This window comes from Pyricularia oryzae, chromosome 6 (assembly GCF_000002495.2).
Source record: "Pyricularia oryzae 70-15 chromosome 6, whole genome shotgun sequence".
NCBI classification, from domain to species: domain Eukaryota; kingdom Fungi; phylum Ascomycota; class Sordariomycetes; order Magnaporthales; family Pyriculariaceae; genus Pyricularia; species Pyricularia oryzae.
The window spans coordinates 3,412,202-3,434,395 of NC_017853.1; the positions used below are offsets into that span (position 1 = coordinate 3,412,202).

The window sequence follows — 22,194 nt, forward strand, 5'->3', positions numbered from 1 at the left end:
CTAGAGCTACGGCCTCCTCGCCAGTACATTTCACCTGGGAGGGCCCCGAATATCACAGTCGCAGCCGTATCTGCTAGGTTGATTTACAAAGGGAAGTACTACTGTACCTGTGGTTCCGACGGCATTTATCACTTACCTACCTAGCTTCGTAGGGCCTTCTGAGCGTTCTGCTTATTCCTCTGTCCACCTGCTTACCTAGGTCAGGTAGGCAAATAAGGCAAGGTATAGCACATGTGCAAAAATATCGAAACCCAACAGGGTCACCCCCACCCCCAACATTGGTGGTTGCGATAAAAAATTGCACACATACTGTAGGTAGATATGGAGAAGTTGATGCATTTCCCATTTCCGGACTGTCGCCTCCCGACCCCTCTGCCGCGATCAGATTCACTCAACCCACGCGATAACCTTTCACATGGCTAACAAAAATTTCACTTCACCCAGTACGAACAAAAAACGCAAACCCCAAACCAACCACCACTCATCACGTACCCTTCGATCCAACGCAACGTTTAGGCACGGACATTGGGTCGCATTTTATCAATCTCGTCCCCACGCGATCTAGAAGAATAGAGTTTTGACACGGACCCTCGACTAAAGATTAAGAATAAAACGATAAAACGAAAAGAAAGAAAAAAAGAAAAGACGAACCCTGAACTTACAAATACAAGTTAAGCTTGGTCTGCTCCCGTGTTTCTCTACCGGCCTTGACATCCTAGACTAGTCCACGTAGGAATAAAATGATGGAGGAGTCCAGACCAAGCTTTTGTCTAGCATTTCGATGCCGCATTGGCGCCAAGCAACATCTCACAGAAACATGGGCAACGGTTGTGCTCGCTAGGCTCTGCCCTAGGCGGTACTGGTACGCAGGGTGGGCTAGCCAAGGTACCTAGGTAGGCGTTAGGGCGCGGCAAGCTAGACAGACGTGCGTCCCCACGTCAACTGGTGGTTGGGATGCTTGTTGCAGCTAGGGAATAACAACAAGGGCGAAATTCCCGTATAATGAACGGACGAACAATGTGGCCCCATATCACAGATCTCTCGGTCGAGAAAGCACTCGGCTACTCAGAAGAACGTGTGCAACATTAAATTAGAGACATTATAATCTAGTTTGGACAGCTATTTGACAGAGAATTGGTCTTGCGCGACAGCACAACAACCTTGCCGCCCGAAGGCTTCTCCAGTGAGAGGTCAAAGGTGGTGGACCAACCCTGCTGCTCCAAGGCGTCCTTGGCCTCGAACAGCACGTAGCCTCCCTGCGCCTGCCCCTCCACCTTGACCATGGGCGTCTTCCTGACGTCGATCTTGGGGATCGCCACACCCTGCGTGTGCACCTTGTGCCCAACCTCGAGGACCGGCACCGCGCCCTGCGCCGCCAGCTCCTCCCGCACCGCGGCCCGCACCGTCACGGGGAAGTTGTTGTTGGCGTCCGGCTCGACCACGAGGCACGACTGCGCACCCACGTACATGAGCTCGTCGCTGAGCGGATACCTGCCCGCGCCAGAGTTGTCCAGCTTCTGAACCTGTCCCGTGGCGGTGGTCTTCATCTCGATGGTGAAGCCTTCCATGGCAGCAGCCGGTGCGTCGATCTGCGTGGAAAACTCCCACCATGAAAACGTCTCCTGCAGGAAGCCAAACGAGTCTCCGCCCTTGAGCCGCGCCCTCGTGGCCTCGACCCTGGTGGTCGCGTTGCCTCCGCCCAGCAGGTTGAGCGCAATGTCGATGCCCTGCGAGTCGCGGCCCGTGACGGCGGTGGTGCGCACGCGCACGCTGCCCTCGAGCGCGACCTTGCCGCCGGCCACCGGCTCCAGGCGTTCAATGTACGGCTTGACGTCGTAGAGGCGCACGGGCTCGCCGAGCTGCACGCCGGCGGGGACCGTGTCGATCATGCGGCCAAAGGCGTCGGCGCACCGCTCCTGGAAGGTCTTGGGGTCCGCGAGGGCGCGCATGGTGACGTTGCCGTCCGAGGCAAAGACGCGCCCGTCCGAGTTGGTCGTCTGGTTGGTGCCAAAGACGAGCGGGTTCTTGCCGTCGCTCTCGAGGTACTCGTTCACGACCACCGTGTCGAACTGTCCGGGCGTGCTGTCAAAGGTTGCTATGCTGGCGGGTGCGTGCGGGTCAAGGCCGACTCCCGCGACGAGGTCCGGGTTCGTGTCGCCGTGGACGCTGCCGATGGTGTGCCCGCATGCGGTCAGGGTGATCATGTCCTCGTTGGAGAAGCCCATGCGGGTGAAGGCGTCCTGGAGCCTCTGGAGGTCGTGGTCTTGTTCGGGCACGCCAGCGGGTCCTGCTTCGGTAGCATCGACACGTCCGGCGCGGAAGGGAATGGTCTGGCCACCGCACGAGGCCGTCGCGGCCACGACTCCAAGCGCCACGAGATCCGCAGCGCTGGCGTGGGCGGAGTGGAACTCGGCAAGGTCTCCAAACGTCGAGTTGAAAGCCGCGCCGGCGTTCTCAGACCTGGCGACCTCGTAAAAGATGCTGGCGTCGATACCGCCGGTGCCGGCGGCCTTGTCATGGGTCGCGACGTCGTGGAACGCGGTTCTTACCCACTCGGCGGCGACTTGCTTGCCGGGAACGTTCGCATTGTGGCCGCAAGGGACGACGAGGTCCGTGAAGCCGAAGCGCCGGTAGCCGCTCTGCATGGCCAGGAGGTCTTCGAAAAAGTCCGAGTCCTGGGGCCACACGGGGTCTGCTGCCCTGACCATCGAAGCCAGGGCGGCGAGGGAGGATGCTATTGTCGTCGTCCTCATGTTGGATGTGTGTGAAAGATAAGGCGCAGGTGCGTGAGATTGCCGATGTTTTCTTCACCACACCAGCCTTACAACTGGTATATATCGGGAATGCATAGAAGCAACCAAAGGCATTCCCAGCTGCCTTTTTATCTTTTACCCCCTGACCACGAGTCGGATCGGCATTGAGATTACCATTCTGTGCTAAATAAAGCTCTGTATACGAAGCACCAATAGAGGGCCTAAAATTGATCGAAAACAAGCTTAACAGGGCTTTGCGGGCTATCGAGATTGTGGGATCCACTCTCTGAACGGCTTGCGAGCTTGGCGATGCACCTTGTACGAGCTTTCTGCCCCACTCGCATAAAATAAAATCTCGTGTTACATTGGGAAGGTGGTATTCCAGTGAACCACGATGCCCAGCTGTCGTATCACTCCTTGCCTATTGTAAGCAAAAGCGGAACCATTTTCGCTGTACTGCAACGACACACTCAAACGACTCACTTCTATAGTACTGCAGGTTTATCAGTATGATATAGTTTTAGTTTAGAAGGAGTTTAATTGTTCGTGCAGCATATCCGTGTACCTACAATGTACCTACCTCTGTCCGCCGACAGCAAAATAATAGGTTTTCGCCTCGACGCAACTAGGTCCAAAAGTGAATCCTCCCTGAGCCTCATGCGTGTCGAATGCCCCATCGAACCATGACTTTTTGGATTAAGGGGGCAATCTACTGTACCAAGCGCAATCTCAAACGAAAAAGTAAAAATATTGTATGGCAAAAATGACCCGACCATGTACATGGCCTACAGCTTCCGGAATACCCCTCTCTTCCCTCAACCTTTCCTATCCGGATCTCCTCGGAGTTCTGGCCCCACTTGTCAAGTTGTCAACTCACCTCCACCTCCACTTGCAACTATGCTGAACAAGGGATGAAATGATTGACCACTCGTGTTTTATACTCTGATACTCATCGACTTCGTGAGCCTGACCTTCGAATGCTCGCACCTAGGGGCTCTGAATATTATACACGGTCGACTGTCGTCATGGCAAAAGCTGCCAAGAAAAGAGGGCCGCAATGAGATGATCAATTGATGGCATCCGATTTGGCCCGAATAATTTGCTGCTGAGTGGTGCACCGCGATTGGGAAAGGAAGCACGGCGAAGCATTCGCTCCGCCGAAAATCCGAAAAGCGGTCGACAGCGGACAGTCCGAATGCCTTCTCAAAAATTGCAGATATGCACGAAACAGCTGGCAGACTGCCGAAGACGGAAAGAGGGTCTAACCCTTAGGAGGGCTGGGCCGCCCCTTTTGTATTCTTCTTCCTCTGCCATGCATCCAACGGCAACGCAAGCATCGCCCATGCACGTAAAAAAGCCCGATCATGCATGGCCAGACTTTTAGCAGGAGCGGCGACAGCAACATCACCTTTTCGCAACGTCTTTCGGCTATTCGATCGGCGACCTGATCGCAGGCGCCAACACGACCTACAAAGTCATTCGCCTAATGTCAAACACCCGCGGCGCCTGCATCGAGTACCAGGGGGCAATTTTCGGAGCTCTGCGCCATGCGGCAGGCTTTTACTCAAGTCAGCCAAAGGAGCAGCGACAGGAGCCGTCTCGTGCCGCGCGGCACGGTCAACTCGACGTCCTTCAGCGTCATGTCTTGCATGGACCTAGAAGCCTACATCCAGAAGCTCGCCGCCTCCGCTCGTAAGGATTGGGAGCGTGAGCAAAGTCCAACTGCAAGGCCACCGCCATGATCCATCGCCCCACAAGATCGATCCTGAAGAACAAACAATCAACGCCCTCGGAACCCCGCAAAGAGGATGACGATGAGTTGCGTAAAAAGGTGAAGGAGCTGGCGCGCATCAAGGCCGATCTCGACGTACGCTGAGCCGGGGGAAGCCCTTTAATGAACCTGTCTTGATGATGATGAGCGAGAACGAATAATAGCAAGCATAGGCGTCATAACTTTCCCTTATGAATTCCAACCATGCTGCATGTTTCTCATCGTTTGAAATCGATACCTTCCAACTTGTGCGATTTACGCCATTTCCTTTTTCCCGATCTTGCACTTCCACATATTATGGACTGGGCGCCTACCACTCAAGCAGTCATAGCATTGAAAAGCTCCCTAATACGAGGGTTCTTGACCCCCATCACATCCTCAACATCCTGTATCTCGGCAATCAAGGCCTTCTCCATCGCGTGGAGCATCTCCGTTACTTGTTTCGAGGGCCCGGCCTTTTCCAGTATGGCCAAGACCGTCTGCTTGTGACGCTCGCAGTTTGGTCGCATTTAGCCAACGGGAAACTGTTTCTCTGTTGAGACGGGGGCTAAAAGGGCTTACCCTCGGGCAAAGAAATATTGATATAATCATGCCGTACCTGAAACTACCGCCCGAGCAACAACATGAGCTTTCTAAGGGGCAGCCTTGGGGCGTTTTCAGGAAAACAAGCAAACACGATCATAGTAAACAACGCTCCAGCCTCTTGTAACCGGGATTAGCACCAAGATTCAGCGGCTTGAAAATATGGTCAGATATACAACTTACCCCCGTCAATAATCTGTAGATATTCTTCCATGGTTGGGATTAAGGTTTCGGCCGTCCAGACTCATTCCCCAGGCCTTGACCTACCAGCAAATTCTTCATCCCCGCTGGACCCGAACGTTGATAAACACGGCTTTAGTATATAACCAACTCCATAATACCTGCTTTTAAGTAGGGGCTCTTAGCTCACCAAGGGCCTCTTTGAGGATTAGGGGATTTCCCGTATTCGAAGCCCTTTGTATGATGTTGACTGTATGGTAATCCGCAGAGTTGACCGTCTGTGGCATACCAAAGATGGTATGCGTTGCTGGGCTTGAACGTCGGAGGTCTGAGTTGTCTTGCACGTCATCAAACATAAAGTATAGTAACCCACCCCATCAATGATCATTAGACTTGAAAGTTAAGCAGGCTTAAGCGCAGTGCTACCTTGATGCTTACATTAATAAAGCATTATGAATGTCTGCACATGAGCGATGCGACCAGTTCACACGAGGCCGCAGGCATTGGAATCCAGAGAGCGAGACCTCCTACAAGTTTGTTACGCACATTTTTGGACTTCAGGGAGCACACGTAGTCAAACGGCGCCTGAGACGGCTTTTGATGGGTCAGGCTGGTTAGTAAAATTCACAAGATGCCTTGGCCTGCAGGGCTCGCAAAACTTACGTCGAGCGATGGCGCCTGCAGATTGACATTCATCAACAGCTTGATGCCGAAGTCCTTCCTCCTCATGTTGTAGCTTTTCTGCTGCAGGGTTGTGACTGTGACTGTGTCCATTAGCTATAGGCCGAGTGTCGTTTTTTTACAATCTCAGGAGTCTTGTGAAAGTAAATTTGATCGTCATAGTACTCGACATAAAGTAGATCTTTTGGCTCTCCAGGGGGTCGAAGGACATTTTGTCAGTTCGCAAATGGGGCATTGTTGATACAGAAACGCCAAAATCTTCGAACAAATTCTGTGGAGCCATTGGAATGCGGGCGAGCGCTAGTGAGAAACTTAATATTTAATTAAACTAAATCTGTCGAGTCGTTATTGGAATATTGGAGAAAGTTATAGCTGCGCGAATAGCCAGAGTACGCACAGCTGCGTGCATGGTAAACGATGCAAGTGTTTTGTGACACTGGCTGTGAGGGGTAAGTGATTTAGGTTCTAGACTAGGAGGTATGGCATTGCCCGCGGCCTTGATTGTCCAACGGCTTTACCCCCGAGATCTACACATACAACCTTGAACGAACATACCGGCGAGAACTGGCCTTGTTTTTTCGAAAGTTTGGAACGAACTGAAGTTCCGTGGTCCGGGGGACAAAAATATGTAAATTACCTGATGAGGTGCTATTACCAGGGACAAGGATGAGGTAGGTACTCGATGAGGCTTTGGAATTTACGTTTAGGTGCAGGGCAAAATCAAGTTTTCTCATGTGAGGCCCACGAATATATTCATTTGAGGGTAGATGTGTAGGATAGATACTGCAGACGGAGAGGTCATTGAGGCTTGTATGAAACAGCCTTTTCAGCAACATTGCATTGTCAATTGCGGTTAGAGCCCGAACTCCGATTCCGCAGGTCGAGCAAAAGCGCGAGCCCCCCACACAGTAAACTTTGGCTGTAAGCCGAACGGACCCGGACGCGGAATTCCAGCTTTTAACACCACTTGAAATAGGCCACTATGCACCTCGCGAAGAGCTATGTAACTGTCAATGAAAGAAAAGAAGAGAAAAAAAACAATCGTCACTTTAAACGTGACATCGACTTCAAAGGTGGCATGGAGGCCAGCTTCGTTATCATCATTATAGCCATAACGGCCTCATACCTTGGGAAACTTATACCGTCTCATCTCAAGCAAAGCCAGCCTCTTGATAAGTCAACAAAGTCAACAAACCAAAGTTGCCTCAACATATGTTAATAAAGCCATAATCCAAAAACCAACAAGGCATCTGCCTGCCATGGCGCGGACTGCTATAACATGGCTGCTGGTGACCTAGTTGAGACGAGCGGATTCGGGTGACGGGCGGTACCAAATACCTAAGTTATTTTTTTGTTCAAAACTATTACCAGAGTCGGCAAAGTCCACAAAATCCACAAAATCCACACCAGCGGACACTGTACGGGGGATGAATTTTTACCCCTACCACAATAGTACCCCCACAGTATTTTTTAACGCGTCTGTAGCAATCTTGGGATCTAATTCCCTGATAGCTATGGAAATTTCGAAATGGCGAACAACAATTGTCTATAATTTTGCATGTTGGCATTTTATGTCGTATCGATTCTAATACGGGAGCAAAAGGGCAGGACGGCCTCCATGCCCTCGTCCCTACCCTGTAGCAAAGCTCCAGACTGATCCAACCAATCCAAGCGATACTTCTCCCTCGTGTCTTCGTTGGTATTGCTGATTTGTCATAAATGAGTCCTTTTTCTATGCATGCCTTTAGCTTGCCATTACTTGAAGCCTTTTGTCTGTACACAATCCAGCATATTCGCACCGAGGCCATTACCGCCTACCCGAAAGCTTTAATTTGGGAATTATGCATTGGTAAGCATTTCGGCGTTAAAAGCCATGGATTTAATCCCAATGATTAAATTGCTGCCTTGTATAACCCGCGATTGGGCGATTGGAGCACACCTCCCCCGTGTGGACTGTCAAAAGAGAGCGAAGGCGTCCCAGAACGGACGCCTTGGATCCCAAAATCAACCATTTTCTGCACGTACCGATTAAGTGAGGGCCCAACTAGTACTCAGGTGGGTGACCATTGGGGAATTCTCTGTGTTGTATGTTTTCTTTTTCTTTTCTTTTTTTCTTTTAGAAGATTTGTCTTCAGGACCGCTTTTTTGTCGGGCGTTAGGTATCTAAATGATCCGGCAGTGCAAGTGGGATTGATAAACTGACCACAGCCTTTCTTCTGACCTATGTAACGCAAGCTTAGTTCTCACCTACCAATGCCCAAACAGCCTTCAGGGAAGTCGCGCAGCAATGGTATTGTCAGGCTAATCCTGTGATGTCGTTCCTGTCACCTAAAGTTGCACGTTATTATAGTCTGACGTCTTTTGCCTCCCCATGCGTGGTGTTTAGGACACAGCACCGCTGATAATGGTGCGGCTGCTGGTTGTCAAGGAGAGGAGAGAAAAGAAAGACAAAACTGAAACTAAAATAGAAGCTGAAGTTACCTACCTAACTGCTTCACATCGTATGTTTGTTTTCCCTCACCCCCTGATCCGTTTCATCCTCTCATATAACAGTCAGTTGGGCGAGTTTTGTCAAGCGGCACAATGCAGTAGCCAAGATCCTGGTAGTCTGCCTATTGATTTGGGTCGTTGCAGAACCACCTGCGGATAGTTGAATAGTTACCAGGTCGTCGAAAGCCATGGGAACCAGCAATCTACCAAAATGTTTACAAGGCCACACGCTGCCATGGAAAATGTTCAAGAGAACCGGGTGAATAATAGCTGCGCACATTGCAACACACTGTTTCATAAAATATCAACGATTTATACAGACCACGATTTCTCAAAAACCTATCCAGTGAGATAAAACGAGAAACTTGGTGACAACAAAGTGGTAAGGCAAAGAAATTAGCTATCCAATTAATTCCCCCAAAGATTCGAAGCGTACGGGGATAGCATGAAAATCAAATTTTCTGCGAAGAAAAAGAATCAATCGTGGATGTTATCTATCCTGTCATATACCGAGGTTTTGAATTCTACAAGTCTAAAACTTTACAACTACGTTCAAAAGTCAATCATTTCAGAAGCTGGAGAGAACTCCTTGACTAAAAGTCTACTGGGATTTAAACCAAAGTACGTACCGTTTCACTGGTTCCACGATTTAAACTAATGTCACTATATCAGCAAAAGAGGCAATCCAAATCTGGTAAAAGTAGCATCCAAGATTCTGATTTAAAATGTGAAAAATCTAGGTGCGGGTAATAAAAGCCTGGTGACTATTCATAGGTTGTAGAAAGTTATTATTTACAACTGTTCTGAAAACCAACTATCCCAAAACAGGCTCTCCTAGGCCATGGGTGGGTGGGTGATAGAAGCAACTCAAACGATTGGCCTGGCCCTGAAATGGCTTTTGATCCATGCGGTGGCCGATGGATTGTCAATTTGTCATTGTTGATCTCTTTGTGTAAAATTCCCATTATCGATCCTCCGATGTCAGATGAAGTTTTAGCAAGATGTTCCGAAAGACAAAAGCAATTGTGTAGCAGATACATCCCGAATTTGAGGCAGAACATGGTGATTGTGTAGCATCAAGTCATCTATGCGTGCGGTCCGATGATTAGTCCGGCACTGTCTTGGGAGTTGTCCTTTACATCAACAATCGATAGGTCACATTGAGGGTTAGGGGTTAGCACCAGTCACTGTGACGTATGGGAGGGGTTCGAATCATGCTAGCATTGAGGGGTAAGGAGACCGTTGAATTGGATTGAATCGTCCCAAAAGCAACCTCCATCCCCCCACCCAAAGTCCCCAGACCCAGACCCTTGCATCCATACCGCCTCACCCGGAAGGACAGCAAGCAATCCGAACAACGGGAAAAAGAAAGGAAAGAACCACATTTCAACCACACGGCATACCTCCCGAAAAGAAAACGAACACAATTGCCCAACATGTCCGCAGTAGTTATCCCCGCCGGCGGCACCTTTGTCGACACCCTCAAGAAGTCCTTTGTTGACGTCCCCATTGACGCCAACAACGACAATGCCATTGGCACCACCGAGTTCTTGGAGGCTGCCGAGAGTCTCACGACCATCTTTGGTACTTGCCTTGCTTTTGCTTTGTCTGAAGACATGACGGAAGATGGAGACTGACTGTTGCGGCCTCGCCCGGCGCACATTACAGACTTGCTAGGATCGGTCGCTTTTACCCCCGTCAAGAATGACATTCTCGGCAACATCAAGGTATGAACGTTCATTGGAGCGCTCCCATCCGTCCCTTGGTGGCATATCACTGACAATGCACATTTTCACCCGCTACAGAAGGTCCGCGATCGCCAACTGGCCGCCCCCGCCGAGTCCGAGACGATCCAAGCCCTCGTCATCAACGAGCTCAAGACCAAGAAGCACACCGCCGCCGAGGGCCTGCTGTGGCTGGTCCGGTACGCAACAGCTGCATGTGTCCAAAAAAAACTCTACACTTCCACAAAACTAACATTTCCCTTGTTCTCTTGCAGTGGCCTCGAGTTCATGTGCATCGCCCTGTCGCAGAACATCGCCAAGACCAGCGAGGAGCTGGCCGACTCGTTCCGCACCGCCTACGGCGCGACCCTCAAGCCCCACCACTCCTTCCTCGTTAAGCCTATTTTCAGCGCCGCTATGTCGGCCGTCCCCTACCGCAAGGACTTTTACGCCAAGGTCGGCAGCGACCAGGAGAAGGTCAGCACGGAGCTGGCCAAGTACCTCGCCAGCCTCGACAAGCTCATTGGTATTATCAAGGGGTTCCAGGAGAGGAAGGAGGCCAAGTGGTAAAGGGAGTATGGAGAAATGCATGATACAAGAGCGTCTCGGAAGATCAGAGATCATGAGAAACGATATAAACGTAAACGGCCAATGTGGACACATATAAAAAGAATGTGAGAACATTGACGCTGCGGGCGAGCACGACCAGATGAAAGATCGGGCGATTTGCATCACTTCGTCGAGTCTTTTGAGCAAGCATATAACTGAGCAATAAAATTCCTGGGTCTATGCTTCCAGTCAACGTCAGGCGATCACCCCAACGTGTGTGCCCTATGGTTCCTAACAGATAGCCACTTGATGGAATCTGTGTCGAACGGCCCTTCCCAGGTGCCTGTCCATAGACCAGAGTTAATTCCTGTACCCTTGACTTGCACATACACTTGCGCATTTTCTTTTACTAGTTGTTGCTGTGCTGCCCAGGCATTGGCCGTGGTCAGGAGTTTAAAGCAGGTCAGACTCAAGGCAATAGGCATAACGACACTGACGGGATTACAAAACCTGGATTGGAAACACTGTATGCTTTTGAAAACTACCATGTTCTAGGTATATCGCTTTCTAAAGCATTTTTCACCATTCTCTTCTAGTTACAAAGATACAAAAGAAATGTCCATTATACCCTCGCAGCTGCCTCACCGATCTACAAGATCATGACAAGGATTGGCAGCACGACGGCCGCAAGGCCACCGGCAACCTTGGCGGCGCCAGCCTTGACGGGCGGGGTCGTGGTGGTGGCCGGGGGGCCGGTGGGCTTGGGGGGCAGCTGGCCGGTCGGGACGCCGCCGGCGGGGGGCTGGGTGTTAGCGGGCTGGGTCGGGTAGGGGACCGACTCGCCGGCGGTGTAGGGAGGGTACGCGTTGCCGGTACCGGCAGGCTTGGGGGGCTTGGTAGCGTGGCAGCCGGAGTTGCAGGGGGGCTTCTCGGTGATAGTGACGACGGGGGCCTCGGGGGTCTTGACGCCCTCGGGCTCGGTGTAGGTCGAGGTCTCAGCGGGGCAGGTGGTAAGGGTGACGGTGGTGACCTGGGTCTGGTTGGTGGGCTCGGGCACGTCGCAGGTGGTGGTCTCGGTGGCGGTGGTGACCTCGGTCGTGGTCTCGCCGATGGGGCACACGGTGGTCGTCTCAATGACGGTCGAGGTCACGACCTTCTGGGTGAGCGAAGCAGGGCAGTTCTTGACCTTGGCGGCGCACGAGGTGATGGTGTAGGTCTTGGTCTCGGTGATGGTCGAGGTGGTGTAGCCAGAAGGAGCGGGGGTGATCTGGCCGGCGGCAGCGGAGGTGGTGAGGGTGCCGTTGCTGAAGCCGGAGCCAGAGCCAGATGAGCCGGAGCCAGGGGCGGTGCTGTTGCCAGCGCCAGAGCCGGAGCCGGAGCCGGATCCAGATCCAGAGCCAGAGCCAGAACCAGAGCCAGACCAGGGGGCGGTGCTGTTGCCAGAGCCAGAGCCAGAGCCAGAGCCAGAGCCAGAGCCAGAGCCAGAGCCAGAACCAGAGCCAGACCAGGGGGCGGTGCTGTTGCCAGAGCCAGAGCCAGAGCCAGAGCCAGAGCCAGAGCCAGAGCCAGAGCCAGAACCAGAGCCAGACCAGGGGGCGGTGCTGTTGCCAGAGCCAGAGCCAGAGCCAGAGCCAGACCAGGGGGCGGTGCTGTTGCCAGAGCCAGAGCCAGAGCCAGAGCCAGAGCCAGAGCCAGAGCCAGAGCCAGAGCCAGAGCCAGAGCCAGAGCCTGAGCCGGATCCTGAGCCTGAGCCTGAGCCAGAGCCAGAGTCGGAGTCGGAGTCAGATCCTGAGCCTGATCCTGAGCCAGATGAGCCGGAGCCAGGGGCGGTGCTGTTACCGGCACCAGCGGTTCCGTTACCAGACCCAGGGCCGATGGGGAGGCCGCCAGGAATGGGACCAACGTTGATCAGGCAGAATCCGAGAAGCTGAGCCCTGGAGATGGTGACAAAGACCATGGGGGCAACCTCAAGCCTCAGGGCCTTGGCGACACCCTTGGTAGCCTCGATAGCAAGACCGAAGCCCATGGCGAAGGACTCATCGAGGAAGACGGCGCAGGCGTTGTTGCGGCCAATGGTGGTTGTGTAGGAGAAGAGATCCAGCCACAGGATGATGTCGGCGCCGCTGTCCATGTGGAGAAAATCAACCTTGGCGGCCATGCCGATGGCGGAACGCATGCGCAGGCCCATGGTCAGCTCAACGGCCTCGTTGACTTCGACCGACGCGCCGAGAACCATGTCGAGCGGCTGGGCAACGAGGCCATCGAGATTCTGGCGGACAATCTCCTTGCTGTGGACCGAGATCTCGACGAAGGAGTCCTTGGGGAAGCTGAAGTAGAAGCCTCCACGGACTGCCAGGGGAGATGAGACGCCAACAATGAGATCCAGAGCGAAAGCCGTGCCGGACTCGCCGCTGAAGCCGGGAATGTCGATGTTCATGCGGCCCGAGTTGACGAGCTCGACCGTCTCGTAGGTGGCGTCGGAAGCTGCCAGGTCGACGGAGAAGTAGCCCTTGAGACCGCCAAGCTTGACCTTGATGGTGGGCTCCTTGAACAGCCTGTGGGTCATCTTGAGCTTGATGTCGCCGTTGATGGCGGCCTTGTGAAGGCCCAGGTCGAGCGAGAGGTTGTTGCCGGCGTTACCGCTGAAGAGGACTACGTTCTCCCAGCTGTTGCGCAGGCGGAAGGTGGAAGGCCAGACGACTGTCCGGGCCTCCAGGTCGCCGTCCATGGCGGCTGAAGCTGCAACATCCGCGTTGGCCGGGGTGTTGACAACGCTGAAGGGCGCGGGCGACGCCATGGCGAAGCCGGCCAGGGCCCCGATGAACGAGGCGTACTTGGCGAACTGCATTGTGTGGGGGATTGATTAACGAATGTATAAATTTTCTATAATTAGGCTAAGTGTATAAGGAATGTGTTTAAAGAATGGCTGCGCACACTCAGAGGTGAAGCGCTACAGTGCTAGTGAAAGACTGTGGGTGATGTTTGGGATGGGGGTGAGAAGGAGAGAACAAACTCGACTCGGTGGACGGGCAGGTCTTTCTTCTTTTTTAACCATTTAGGAGAGCAAGCATGATCGTCCAGAAACACCCGAAGCAAATGACCGGCGGCTTCGGCACCCTCGTTCTCTTCTCGAGCCTAATCTCCTCTTCCCAGAGTTTTTTTTTTCTCTTGCAGTAAGGATCATCAGCCATATGCCTGCTTGGAGAGGAGCCCGGAAAAAGGGACAGCCCATCAAAAAGGCACCCAATCCTTGGCCTGTCATCCTGCAACTCCTGACATAGCGATCCCGGTACCACACAGAATCGCCGACACCCCGGCCACAGAGGGGCCACACGGGGAGATGTTTGCTTGTGTCGGCTGCCGGTGGCAGGAAAGAGGTGGTTGTTCGTCGAGCGAAATCTCTGTAGCTGCCAGGGCAGCCTAGAAGGAAACCCATTCGAAATTGCTGGGCCCCTTTTTCAACCAGAGAATGACGATCGGCAGTTATTCACAGGTGCTCCACAGCCGTTGGGCCGGGGTTTGTCGTTTCACGACCAGCTGGCACAAAGCTGTGAACGGTTCCTCCAGCATCGAATTTCATGGAACAAAGCGATTAGCGAATGGTATAACTTGCTTAAGTGGTCAATTGCCATGTGCTCAACGGCCTTCACCAAGTCTTTGGTTCTTGGCGAATGCAGATCGTGCGCTGACCGCCGACGAGATTTTCCCTGACAGCCTTGCTATCCAACACCACTCTATGCACGCAGCACATCACAAATTCATCACAAACCCCGTCGCAGACGGTGATCGCAATGTGCCCCTGTCAAGACCTTTGTATTTAGAGTTTTTGTTAATTGCGCAGACTATCCATCAGGAGAGAATTTTCCGTCGCCTTGTTTTTCTCTGACGTACAATGAACTGTTATGTTGTTACAAACCAGCTTCGCCAATCTGCATTTGCAACTTAAATATACAGCTACCAGGCTACCAGGGTGCATGTTATGCCCACAATCATCAATGAGGCTCTGTTCGTGGAAGGGATTCGGACGGCATCAATGCTTGCATGCAAATTGCGTTTGGTTGCTCTCAATACCATCACTGGTGGGGCCCAGTGTGGGGTAAGGATCGTGTCGACTTCGCACTATTTCTAGTAATGAGTAGCGTCGTTCCCCCATAATTTGTGATGTCGGTTCAAGTCGCTAATAACATTTAGGTAGACAGCTCTGTCTCGTTCGCCCTTGCTGTAGCGAAGAAGCAAGAAAACAAAATAGCTCAAGTTGACGAGTGATTGAATCGCAGCCAGGGCCAGACCGAAGGGCATCCGATGTATACCTGGTCAAAAATAACCTTGGTACGCACCTAGACAGGCAGCCATCCCTTGGGTCAAATAACAAAGATGTTCTCGACCGCACATTGATTCTGGATGGCTAGACAGCCCTCCCTTGCCCATTTACAGAGCAACTCCCATGATATGACAGATGGCCGCAATTCATGCAAGGTACCTATTATTAATATCTGTGCTGTCTTTCTTTGTAATTTCTACTGCAAAAAATTTTGCCCACTCGTCGTCATGTACAGTGCTACCCCTGTTTGACTGTGCCCATGATTTTTGATGGAGGTATGGGGAGGTACTCGAATTTGCCCTACACCTACTTAAAATTTGTTAGAACCTGTCAGGTACTCCCCATAATTTCTTGCTCCATTTATCGCCAGAATACCAATCTTCAATTGGTATAACGCATCAAGGGCTGCCCTCGAGGGCACGATCAAACAGGGATGGCACTGTAATGGTGGGATTGCTTTGGGGCATTCTTGAAGACTTGCGTAATCAGCAAGCTAAGTTTTCGCTTCGTCATGTTCTGTTTTTAAATGGGCATGTTCAAGTTTCACGGGGAACAATGGATCCGAGCATAATTGACTTAAGGTAGGTACCCAGGTACCTACTTTACTTAGGTACTCGGTGAACGATGGCGGGGTGACGAAAGAGCAGATAACACAGTACAATGCTGAAGCTTTCGCAGGCCTGGAGCTAACTTTCATGGAGTTTACTCAGTAGTGTTGTTTTGTTCAAGTTATTGGATGTCTTAGATGGGAAGTAGCAGCGGCACAGGCGAATGCTAATTGATTATACCGACTATGTTATGGCGTACCCACCCAACCACCACAGCCTTGTGTAGGGGGGATCCTTGATCTATCTACGGCATCCAAACCTTTTGCACGTGGGTGACGCTAATTCTCTTAATTCCCTCGTCTTCTTGCAATTTAGTTTTAATATATATCTATTGTGATCGGTTGTAACCGTACCACTCGGCCGTCAGGAAAATAAATCCACATCTTGCGTTGCACGAATTCATGAAACAGGTTACAGATCTTTCGGTGAGAGAATGGTTGCATTTCTCCGTGGATTTAATCTCGAGGAACCCTGTGCAATGGCATTGGCAGTGCTGCCCATGAACCTGCATGATTACTTTCTTGCTTGGGGTTATTCCAAGCACCAGTGGCTGAGGGGGGAAAATGAGAGCGCGCAACCGGAAAAATAAAAATAAAAAGCATCAATAAATGCGACTTGTTCCCCCCTGCATCTAATGCCCTCTCGCATCCTGCATGCTTTTCCTCGGCTGGCCATTCCTACTTGGGGAGAAAATAATCCCCATGAGACGGGAAGTCCGAGTTCCAGGCACCTATTTTGCCTCGGCGGGCTTCAGGACAAATATTCTCGCCGTTTTGTTCATTGTCTTATTCGTCCTGTATGTAGTTTTCGATCCGAGGTGTCACGACGAGGGGATGCCGAAGGGCTCTTCTAGTTTTATTCAGGCCACCGCGACGCAATCCGATTGTCGAAAACGCTGCATACTCTGGACCATTGCATCGCTAATCTGATAGCGACAGCTACTCAACGTCGGCTTGGCTTTTGCATCTGATCCATCGCAATATTTTGTTGATCTGGTGATGACTATTTGACTAATGATGATAGCCAAGAACAGTAATGGGACCTGCACACAAACAACAATGGACCAAATGAACCATATCTTTCGTTTATCAAGACCTGTTCATATTACTAAACTAAACCTGGGTATCTCTATCTCAATTTGCCCTTGATCAAACTTGGTCGCTGGACTATACAGCGAGATAGAACTAGACGCTAGAAAGTCAAGGAACAATTCTGGGCTGCTGGGAAGCAAAGCTGGCCAATCGGCCAGTGCCTAAGAAAAAGGGTAAAGAAGAAAGACTGTTGTCGGCTTGAATGATGACGCCGAAGCAAGGCATGTCAAACTTAGGACAGGACGCAAGTCGGACAGTACTGCACACATGGCTTTGTGCAGTAGCTACAGCAACATTCGTCATTGCGACTGTTCCGACTGTTCCGACTTTCGCGTCGACTCTCTCCTGTCGTCGATACCTGTCTCAGCTCAACATCCTTCCGGCCGGCAGTTGACATTTGAGAAAGTCTCCGCAGACTAATCACATCATGTGCGCCCTCTCTTGTTGCTACGTCTGGAGGCCCAGACTCGCTGCCCGCGGGACGGTTGGCTGCCAATACCTCGTCCACCATGCTTGGAACTCTGTATATACTTGTCGAAGGCCCCGAAGCAGATTCTGCCACAGGATGTCTGGTTGATGCATCGGTGGGAGATGAATGCTTAGAAGGTAAGTCGACGAATGTGATGTTTTTATGGATATGCGGTTGAGCCGAAACAGTAGCAGGCTCTACCGGACCGCTCGAGCTCTTTCGCCTCTTGACGTCAGCCTACTTCGTCTTTGGCGGTGATGCATCGTCGTCGCCGACATCAAGCATGCTACGCTTGGGCTTTACGCCGCCGGATTCTGCAGTTACAGGTGGAAACCAAAGGCTAGGATAACTATCAGTCAACATGCATACCGCCGTGATGGTCGATACGACTCAAGACTTACGGAAGCTTGTCTGTGTAAATTTCCATGTCCTTCTGCAGGAAACAACAGAAGACTACCAAACTGATCTTGTCCCCCTGATCCGACTCAAGGAATTTCCTGACAGCTGTTATGGCGGCGTTGGCAGCCCTTCTGCTTGGATATCCACTAGGTTTAAAGTTGAAAGCGTTAGTCAAATTCCTCAGATACTCCCCGGTGAGAGCCGCCGTCATGTCTGTTTACTTACTAGATACCTGTGCTGATCGCAGGGAAGGCAATTGATCTGCATCCATTCTCGACGGCTAGCTCCAAGCTCCGGGTGTAGCAGCTAGAAAGCAGCATCTCACACTCTTCCCTGTGTCTCTCGTTGTAAACCGGACCCACGGCATGTATGACCTTCTTACAGGGCAGGTCATAGGCATCTGTCACCTTGGCATCACCGGTGTCACATCCATCGAGTGTCCTACACTCCCTCAAAAGTCCTCCGCCGGCTGCACGATGAATTGAGCCATCCACACCGCCGCCGCCGAGAAGGGTCTCATTTGCGGCATTGACAATGGCGTCGACCATGAGCTTGGTGATGTCGCCATGATACAGGGCGATGCGATCATTGAATCTCTTGTTTGGTGGTGGGGGCTTGGTGAGATCGCAGCTCACAGTCTTTGCCATCTCGAGTCCTTCGGCCTGGGTTTTGAGCTCCTTCTCCTGGAACAAATGTGTCAAATTCCTCGAAAGAAGCTTGGCCTCTGTCACGGGCCCCTTCTTGAGGATGGAATGGTGCGGTGTTGCCATCGTGCGGTAGCTCAAGAGCGATGCTCCTGTCGACTTCAAAGTAGTACGAACAAACGATGCAAAGCTAGCGGAATAATTCTGTAGTTTGTCAAATGAGTGATTGCGAGCAGTGAGCGATAAAGTCGAAGATGTTTTGGCGATGTTGACAATGGTGGACCTGGTAGTGTGGAAGGGAGCTCGACAGCGAAAGCGGGGAACCCTGAGATGATAAAAAAGAGGACTTTGTTGGGCAATTGCCTGGGAGCTGACGTTTATCATGCCTGAGTATGGGCGGGTAAGGAGCTATCTAGAATACAAGCGAGTCGAGACCAATTTCAAGGAAACCGGGAGAAACCACAAGGAAGCTTCAGTAGTGCATGCGCCGAGAAAAACTTTCTTTGTGCAGACGATGAGTACACAAATCAACAGTCTCAGAGGAAAGAAGGACGGATTTTGAATGACGAGATGGATGTTACAGTTCTGCAGCAACGCAGGATGCACCGAAGCTTGACCCTGGAAATCCTAATGTTTAGTCGCAGCAGAGGCCCAAGCTCCTGGGGCGGGGCCACCCTACATACCCCTGGACGGTACACGATAGATGACGTCCCTTTGGCTGCCAACTGAACGTGTAATGTACGGATTACAGTACACAGTGGGCAGTCCAACATAATAATAATCAGGGGGATGATATGTTGGTCGGGAAATACCTACCCACCTCGCCTCAGAGGATATATAGTAGATACTATGTACTTCAAATGGCGTTCACGCCAACATTTGAGGTTGCGAATGATTTCCTCTATGCCCTGAAGAGGATGATGGAATAGATCACATGGAATGTTGCAGCTTGTTTGCGCTGATATGGTAGTCAATGGGCTTATCTAATCGCACCTCCTAATGCGACCCCGCCATGCCTTTGACTCACCCCACCACGCGTCAAAAGCAATCGCGGCTCTCTGTCATCAAGGATCTTCAATTGACGACTGGACGAACAAAAACTGCATTTCAAGTAGATCAGATTCTTGCTGCTCTGTTGTTGATAGTCCCTCCGAGATAACACCCAATTTCAACCCGTTGCCCTCCCTCAATCATGGCTGACGCAATCACAGAGGGGGCGGCCAAGCTCCAGCTTGACGAGGAGACAGGCGAGATGGTCTCCAAGGGCGAATTGAAGAAGCGCATGCAGAAGAGAGCCAAGAAAGCCGCCCAAGCAAAGGCCAAAGAGGCTGCCCAGGCCACCGCCGGCGATGCAGAGAAGAAGGCACCTGCCAAACCTGCAGCAAAACCCGAGGAGGTGGTCATTGATGCCGATGCCATGTTTAAACAGGGTTTCCTCGACGAAGTCTTCCGCAACCGACCCATGAAGCCCGTATTCACTCGATTCCCTCCCGAGCCCAACGGATTCCTTCACATCGGTCACGCCAAGGCTATCGCTATCAACTTCGGATTTGCGAGGCACCACGGCGGCCAATGCTATCTGCGTTACGACGACACGAACCCCGAAAAAGAGGAGGAAAAGTACTTCACGTCCATCGAGTCCATGGTCCGGTGGCTGGGATTCTCGCCGTACAAGATTACCTACTCGAGTGACAACTTTGACAAGCTCTACGAGCTGGCTGAGAAGCTAATCAACCTTGGCAAGGCCTACGTGTGCAAGTGCGACGACGCCGAGATCAAGCTTCAGCGTGGTGGCGAGAAGGGCAAGTCACCGCGGTACCGGTGTGCCCATGCCGACCAGACCCCGGAGGACAACCTGGCTCAGTTCCGCGATATGCGTGACGGAAAGTACAAGGAGAGGGAGGCATTCCTGCGCATGAAGCAAGACATCACCGACGGCAACCCTCAGATGTGGGACTTGGCCGCTTACCGTGTTAAGAAAGCCGAGCACCACAGAACAGGAGACAAGTGGAAAATCTACCCGGTAAGTGCGCTCTCAATTCGTGTGATCTCACTTTGTGTTGCACTGTTATCTCGAGTTGCATTGTCTAACTTGGAGTCCTGTGTCACCTAGACATATGATTTCACCCACTGCTTGTGCGATTCTTTCGAGGGCATCACCCACTCCCTCTGCACGACCGAATTCATCCAATCGCGCCAGAGCTACGAGTGGCTCAACACAACTCTCGGGGTATACGAGCCTCAGCAGCGCGAATATGGCAGGCTGGGTCTCGGCGGCACTGTCCTGTCAAAACGCAAAATTCTCAAGCTTGTCGAGCTGGGCCACGTTCGGGAATGGGACGACCCCAGACTCTACACTCTGACGGCAATCAAGAGGCGCGGTGTCCCACCTGGCGCCATCCTCGAATTCGTCAATGAGCTCGGTGTCACTACAGCCGCAACTGTGATTCAAATTAAGCGGTTTGAGCAGACGATTCGCCGGTACCTTGAGCGCACTGTGCCCCGGTTGATGATGGTTCTGGACCCACTACGTGTCGTTATTGAGGACGCCGACGATCTCGACGGCAAACCCCTCTCAATCCCATTCTCTTCCAAGGTTCCCGAGATGGGTTCTCATGACTTGAAGTTCACCAAGACAGTCTACATCGACAGGTCTGACTTCCGAGAGGTCGACAGTAAAGACTACTTCCGCTTGGCCCCTGGCAAACCCGTGGGTCTGCTGAATGTTCCGTATCCCATCAAGGTGAAGTCATTCAGCAAAGACAAAGCAACGGGTGAAGTAACAGAAGTTCGGGCCGAATTCGATCGGGAGAAGAAAAAGCCCAAGGCCTACATTCAGTGGGTACCTGAGGGTTCTCGCAAGGTTGAGGCCCGTGTGTATAATCCGTTGTTCAAATCGGAGAGCCCGGACTCCGTAGAGGGGGGCTTTTTGGCAGACATCAATCCAGAGAGCCAGATCATATACCCAGACGCGCTGCTAGAGAGCGGATTCGAAGAGGTCAGACGGCGTGCACCATGGCCTGAAGCGGCTGGCGAGAGCGAACTGGGCAAGGGAGGACCGGAGAGTGTCCGGTTCCAGGCCACTAGGGTGGCTTACTTTGTGAGTAAAATCATGCGGTTCCTGGGCTGCATCTTCAAAAGTTATCTCTGACAAATATTCTAACCGTTTCCTGCAGGCCATGGACTCCGACAGCACGGAAGACAAGATTGTTCTCAACCGCATTGTGTCTCTAAAAGAAGACGCCGGCAAGAACTAATTCGATGGTTGCGGCCAAGTGAGGGGTTGGTGTATATCACATCAGCAGGTACAGCACCAATACTCGTAACTCTCATAATACCTGAGCTGTTGCGAAGTGGTTTTTGTTCTTGATGTATTTTATGATACCATAGGAATTCGCGAAAATGTGCCACATTGGGCGCGTATTCTAGCGAGGCCCGCATCTGATGTCTACTTTGACTAGGTATGGAATGATTTAACATCTCGCCGATATTTTTTTATACATCTGGCCATTTCAGCCTGAAGCCATGTCTCGGCAAGCGTTGAGCCAGACAAGTCCAAACGAACAGATTTACCCATGCCTTATACGACAGTTCCTGGGGCGATGAGCCACTCACATCGATCCAATTGCGCAGATGACAGGGACCAAGCAATGCGCCCCTGCGCCCCTGCAGCCCTGAAGGCGGGGACAAATGCACCTCGATAAGGCTGTGATCTGGGGCTACAGGGGTGTGATACATCAACCTGACAACGCACCTCCTGTCTTCCACCCGACGGCATTGGAAGCCCCTCGTGGCCGTCTGCAGCTGATTGTAATCGCTTACTTCAGTTGTGCCCATCTCAGCACCCAATGAAACCAAACTCCTCACCGTTGACGTGTCTTTGGATGAGAATTTGTACTGCATGCGTCCGTCTACAGTGCCTTCTGTCGCAA

General features: G+C 51.8%; 7 protein-coding genes across 7 annotated transcripts; 3 read left to right on the forward strand and 4 right to left on the reverse strand.

The window, feature by feature from the left end:
- Positions 1-1,064: 1,064 nt before the first annotated feature.
- Positions 1,065-2,996, reverse strand: MGG_09398 (uncharacterized protein). The gene has a single exon (XM_003720164.1). It carries the CDS (start codon positions 2,751-2,753, stop codon positions 1,107-1,109), a length of 1,647 nt encoding a protein of 548 aa, XP_003720212.1. The 5' UTR covers positions 2,754-2,996; the 3' UTR covers positions 1,065-1,106.
- Positions 2,997-4,259: 1,263 nt separating this feature from the next.
- On the forward strand, positions 4,260-4,724 carry MGG_17789 (uncharacterized protein). The gene is made up of 2 exons (XM_003720165.1): positions 4,260-4,460; positions 4,559-4,724. Exons 1-2 carry the CDS (start codon positions 4,301-4,303, stop codon positions 4,627-4,629), a joined length of 231 nt encoding a protein of 76 aa, XP_003720213.1. The 5' UTR covers positions 4,260-4,300; the 3' UTR covers positions 4,630-4,724.
- A 117-nt stretch (positions 4,725-4,841) lies between these two features.
- Positions 4,842-6,015, reverse strand: MGG_09397 (uncharacterized protein; the record flags this gene model as incomplete). The annotated part of the gene is made up of 6 exons (XM_003720166.1): positions 4,842-5,015; positions 5,086-5,168; positions 5,290-5,302; positions 5,576-5,623; positions 5,833-5,880; positions 5,950-6,015. The coding sequence occupies 6 exons, from the start codon at positions 6,013-6,015 to the stop codon at positions 4,842-4,844; spliced, it is 432 nt and encodes a 143-aa protein (XP_003720214.1).
- Positions 6,016-9,754: 3,739 nt separating this feature from the next.
- On the forward strand, positions 9,755-11,373 carry MGG_09396 (HET-C2 protein). The gene is made up of 4 exons (XM_003720167.1): positions 9,755-10,041; positions 10,126-10,184; positions 10,263-10,381; positions 10,457-11,373. Exons 1-4 carry the CDS (start codon positions 9,894-9,896, stop codon positions 10,749-10,751), a joined length of 621 nt encoding a protein of 206 aa, XP_003720215.1. The 5' UTR covers positions 9,755-9,893; the 3' UTR covers positions 10,752-11,373.
- MGG_09395 (uncharacterized protein) lies at positions 11,227-14,725 on the reverse strand. Its single transcript, XM_003720168.1, has 2 exons — positions 14,622-14,725; positions 11,227-14,529 (listed from the first exon to the last, which is right to left on the reverse strand). The coding sequence occupies exon 2, from the start codon at positions 13,576-13,578 to the stop codon at positions 11,380-11,382; it is 2,199 nt and encodes a 732-aa protein (XP_003720216.1). The 5' UTR covers positions 13,579-14,529; positions 14,622-14,725; the 3' UTR covers positions 11,227-11,379.
- A 1,995-nt stretch (positions 14,726-16,720) lies between these two features.
- MGG_09394 (uncharacterized protein) lies at positions 16,721-19,025 on the reverse strand. Its single transcript, XM_003720169.1, has 3 exons — positions 17,844-19,025; positions 17,621-17,764; positions 16,721-17,559 (listed from the first exon to the last, which is right to left on the reverse strand). Exons 1-3 carry the CDS (start codon positions 18,644-18,646, stop codon positions 17,457-17,459), a joined length of 1,050 nt encoding a protein of 349 aa, XP_003720217.1. The 5' UTR covers positions 18,647-19,025; the 3' UTR covers positions 16,721-17,456.
- A 252-nt stretch (positions 19,026-19,277) lies between these two features.
- MGG_09393 (glutaminyl-tRNA synthetase) lies at positions 19,278-21,827 on the forward strand. The gene is made up of 3 exons (XM_003720170.1): positions 19,278-20,285; positions 20,376-21,362; positions 21,439-21,827. The coding sequence occupies exons 1-3, from the start codon at positions 19,455-19,457 to the stop codon at positions 21,517-21,519; spliced, it is 1,899 nt and encodes a 632-aa protein (XP_003720218.1). The 5' UTR covers positions 19,278-19,454; the 3' UTR covers positions 21,520-21,827.
- The last annotated feature ends 367 nt before the right edge of the window (positions 21,828-22,194 follow it).

Excerpts from the sequence above, each read along its gene's own strand:
- MGG_09394 (XM_003720169.1), bottom strand. The coding sequence starts at position 18,646 with ATGATAAACGTCAGCTCCCAGGCAATTGCCCAACAAAGTCCTCTTTTT. Across the intron at positions 17,765-17,843 it reads GCGATCAGCACAGGTATCTA|TGGATATCCAAGCAGAAGGG; the intron begins GTAAGTAAACAG and ends CTTTAAACCTAG. Across the intron at positions 17,560-17,620 it reads ATTTACACAGACAAGCTTCC|CCTTTGGTTTCCACCTGTAA; the intron begins GTAAGTCTTGAG and ends TAGTTATCCTAG.
- MGG_09395 (XM_003720168.1), bottom strand. The coding sequence starts at position 13,578 with ATGCAGTTCGCCAAGTACGCCTCGTTCATCGGGGCCCTGGCCGGCTTC.
- MGG_09398 (XM_003720164.1), bottom strand. The coding sequence starts at position 2,753 with ATGAGGACGACGACAATAGCATCCTCCCTCGCCGCCCTGGCTTCGATG.
- MGG_17789 (XM_003720165.1), top strand. The coding sequence starts at position 4,301 with ATGCGGCAGGCTTTTACTCAAGTCAGCCAAAGGAGCAGCGACAGGAGC. Across the intron at positions 4,461-4,558 it reads CGCTCGTAAGGATTGGGAGC|AGGATGACGATGAGTTGCGT; the intron begins GTGAGCAAAGTC and ends AACCCCGCAAAG.
- MGG_09393 (XM_003720170.1), top strand. The coding sequence starts at position 19,455 with ATGGCTGACGCAATCACAGAGGGGGCGGCCAAGCTCCAGCTTGACGAG. Across the intron at positions 20,286-20,375 it reads ACAAGTGGAAAATCTACCCG|ACATATGATTTCACCCACTG; the intron begins GTAAGTGCGCTC and ends TGTGTCACCTAG. Across the intron at positions 21,363-21,438 it reads CCACTAGGGTGGCTTACTTT|GCCATGGACTCCGACAGCAC; the intron begins GTGAGTAAAATC and ends CGTTTCCTGCAG.
- MGG_09396 (XM_003720167.1), top strand. The coding sequence starts at position 9,894 with ATGTCCGCAGTAGTTATCCCCGCCGGCGGCACCTTTGTCGACACCCTC. Across the intron at positions 10,185-10,262 it reads ACATTCTCGGCAACATCAAG|AAGGTCCGCGATCGCCAACT; the intron begins GTATGAACGTTC and ends CACCCGCTACAG. Across the intron at positions 10,382-10,456 it reads GGCCTGCTGTGGCTGGTCCG|TGGCCTCGAGTTCATGTGCA; the intron begins GTACGCAACAGC and ends GTTCTCTTGCAG.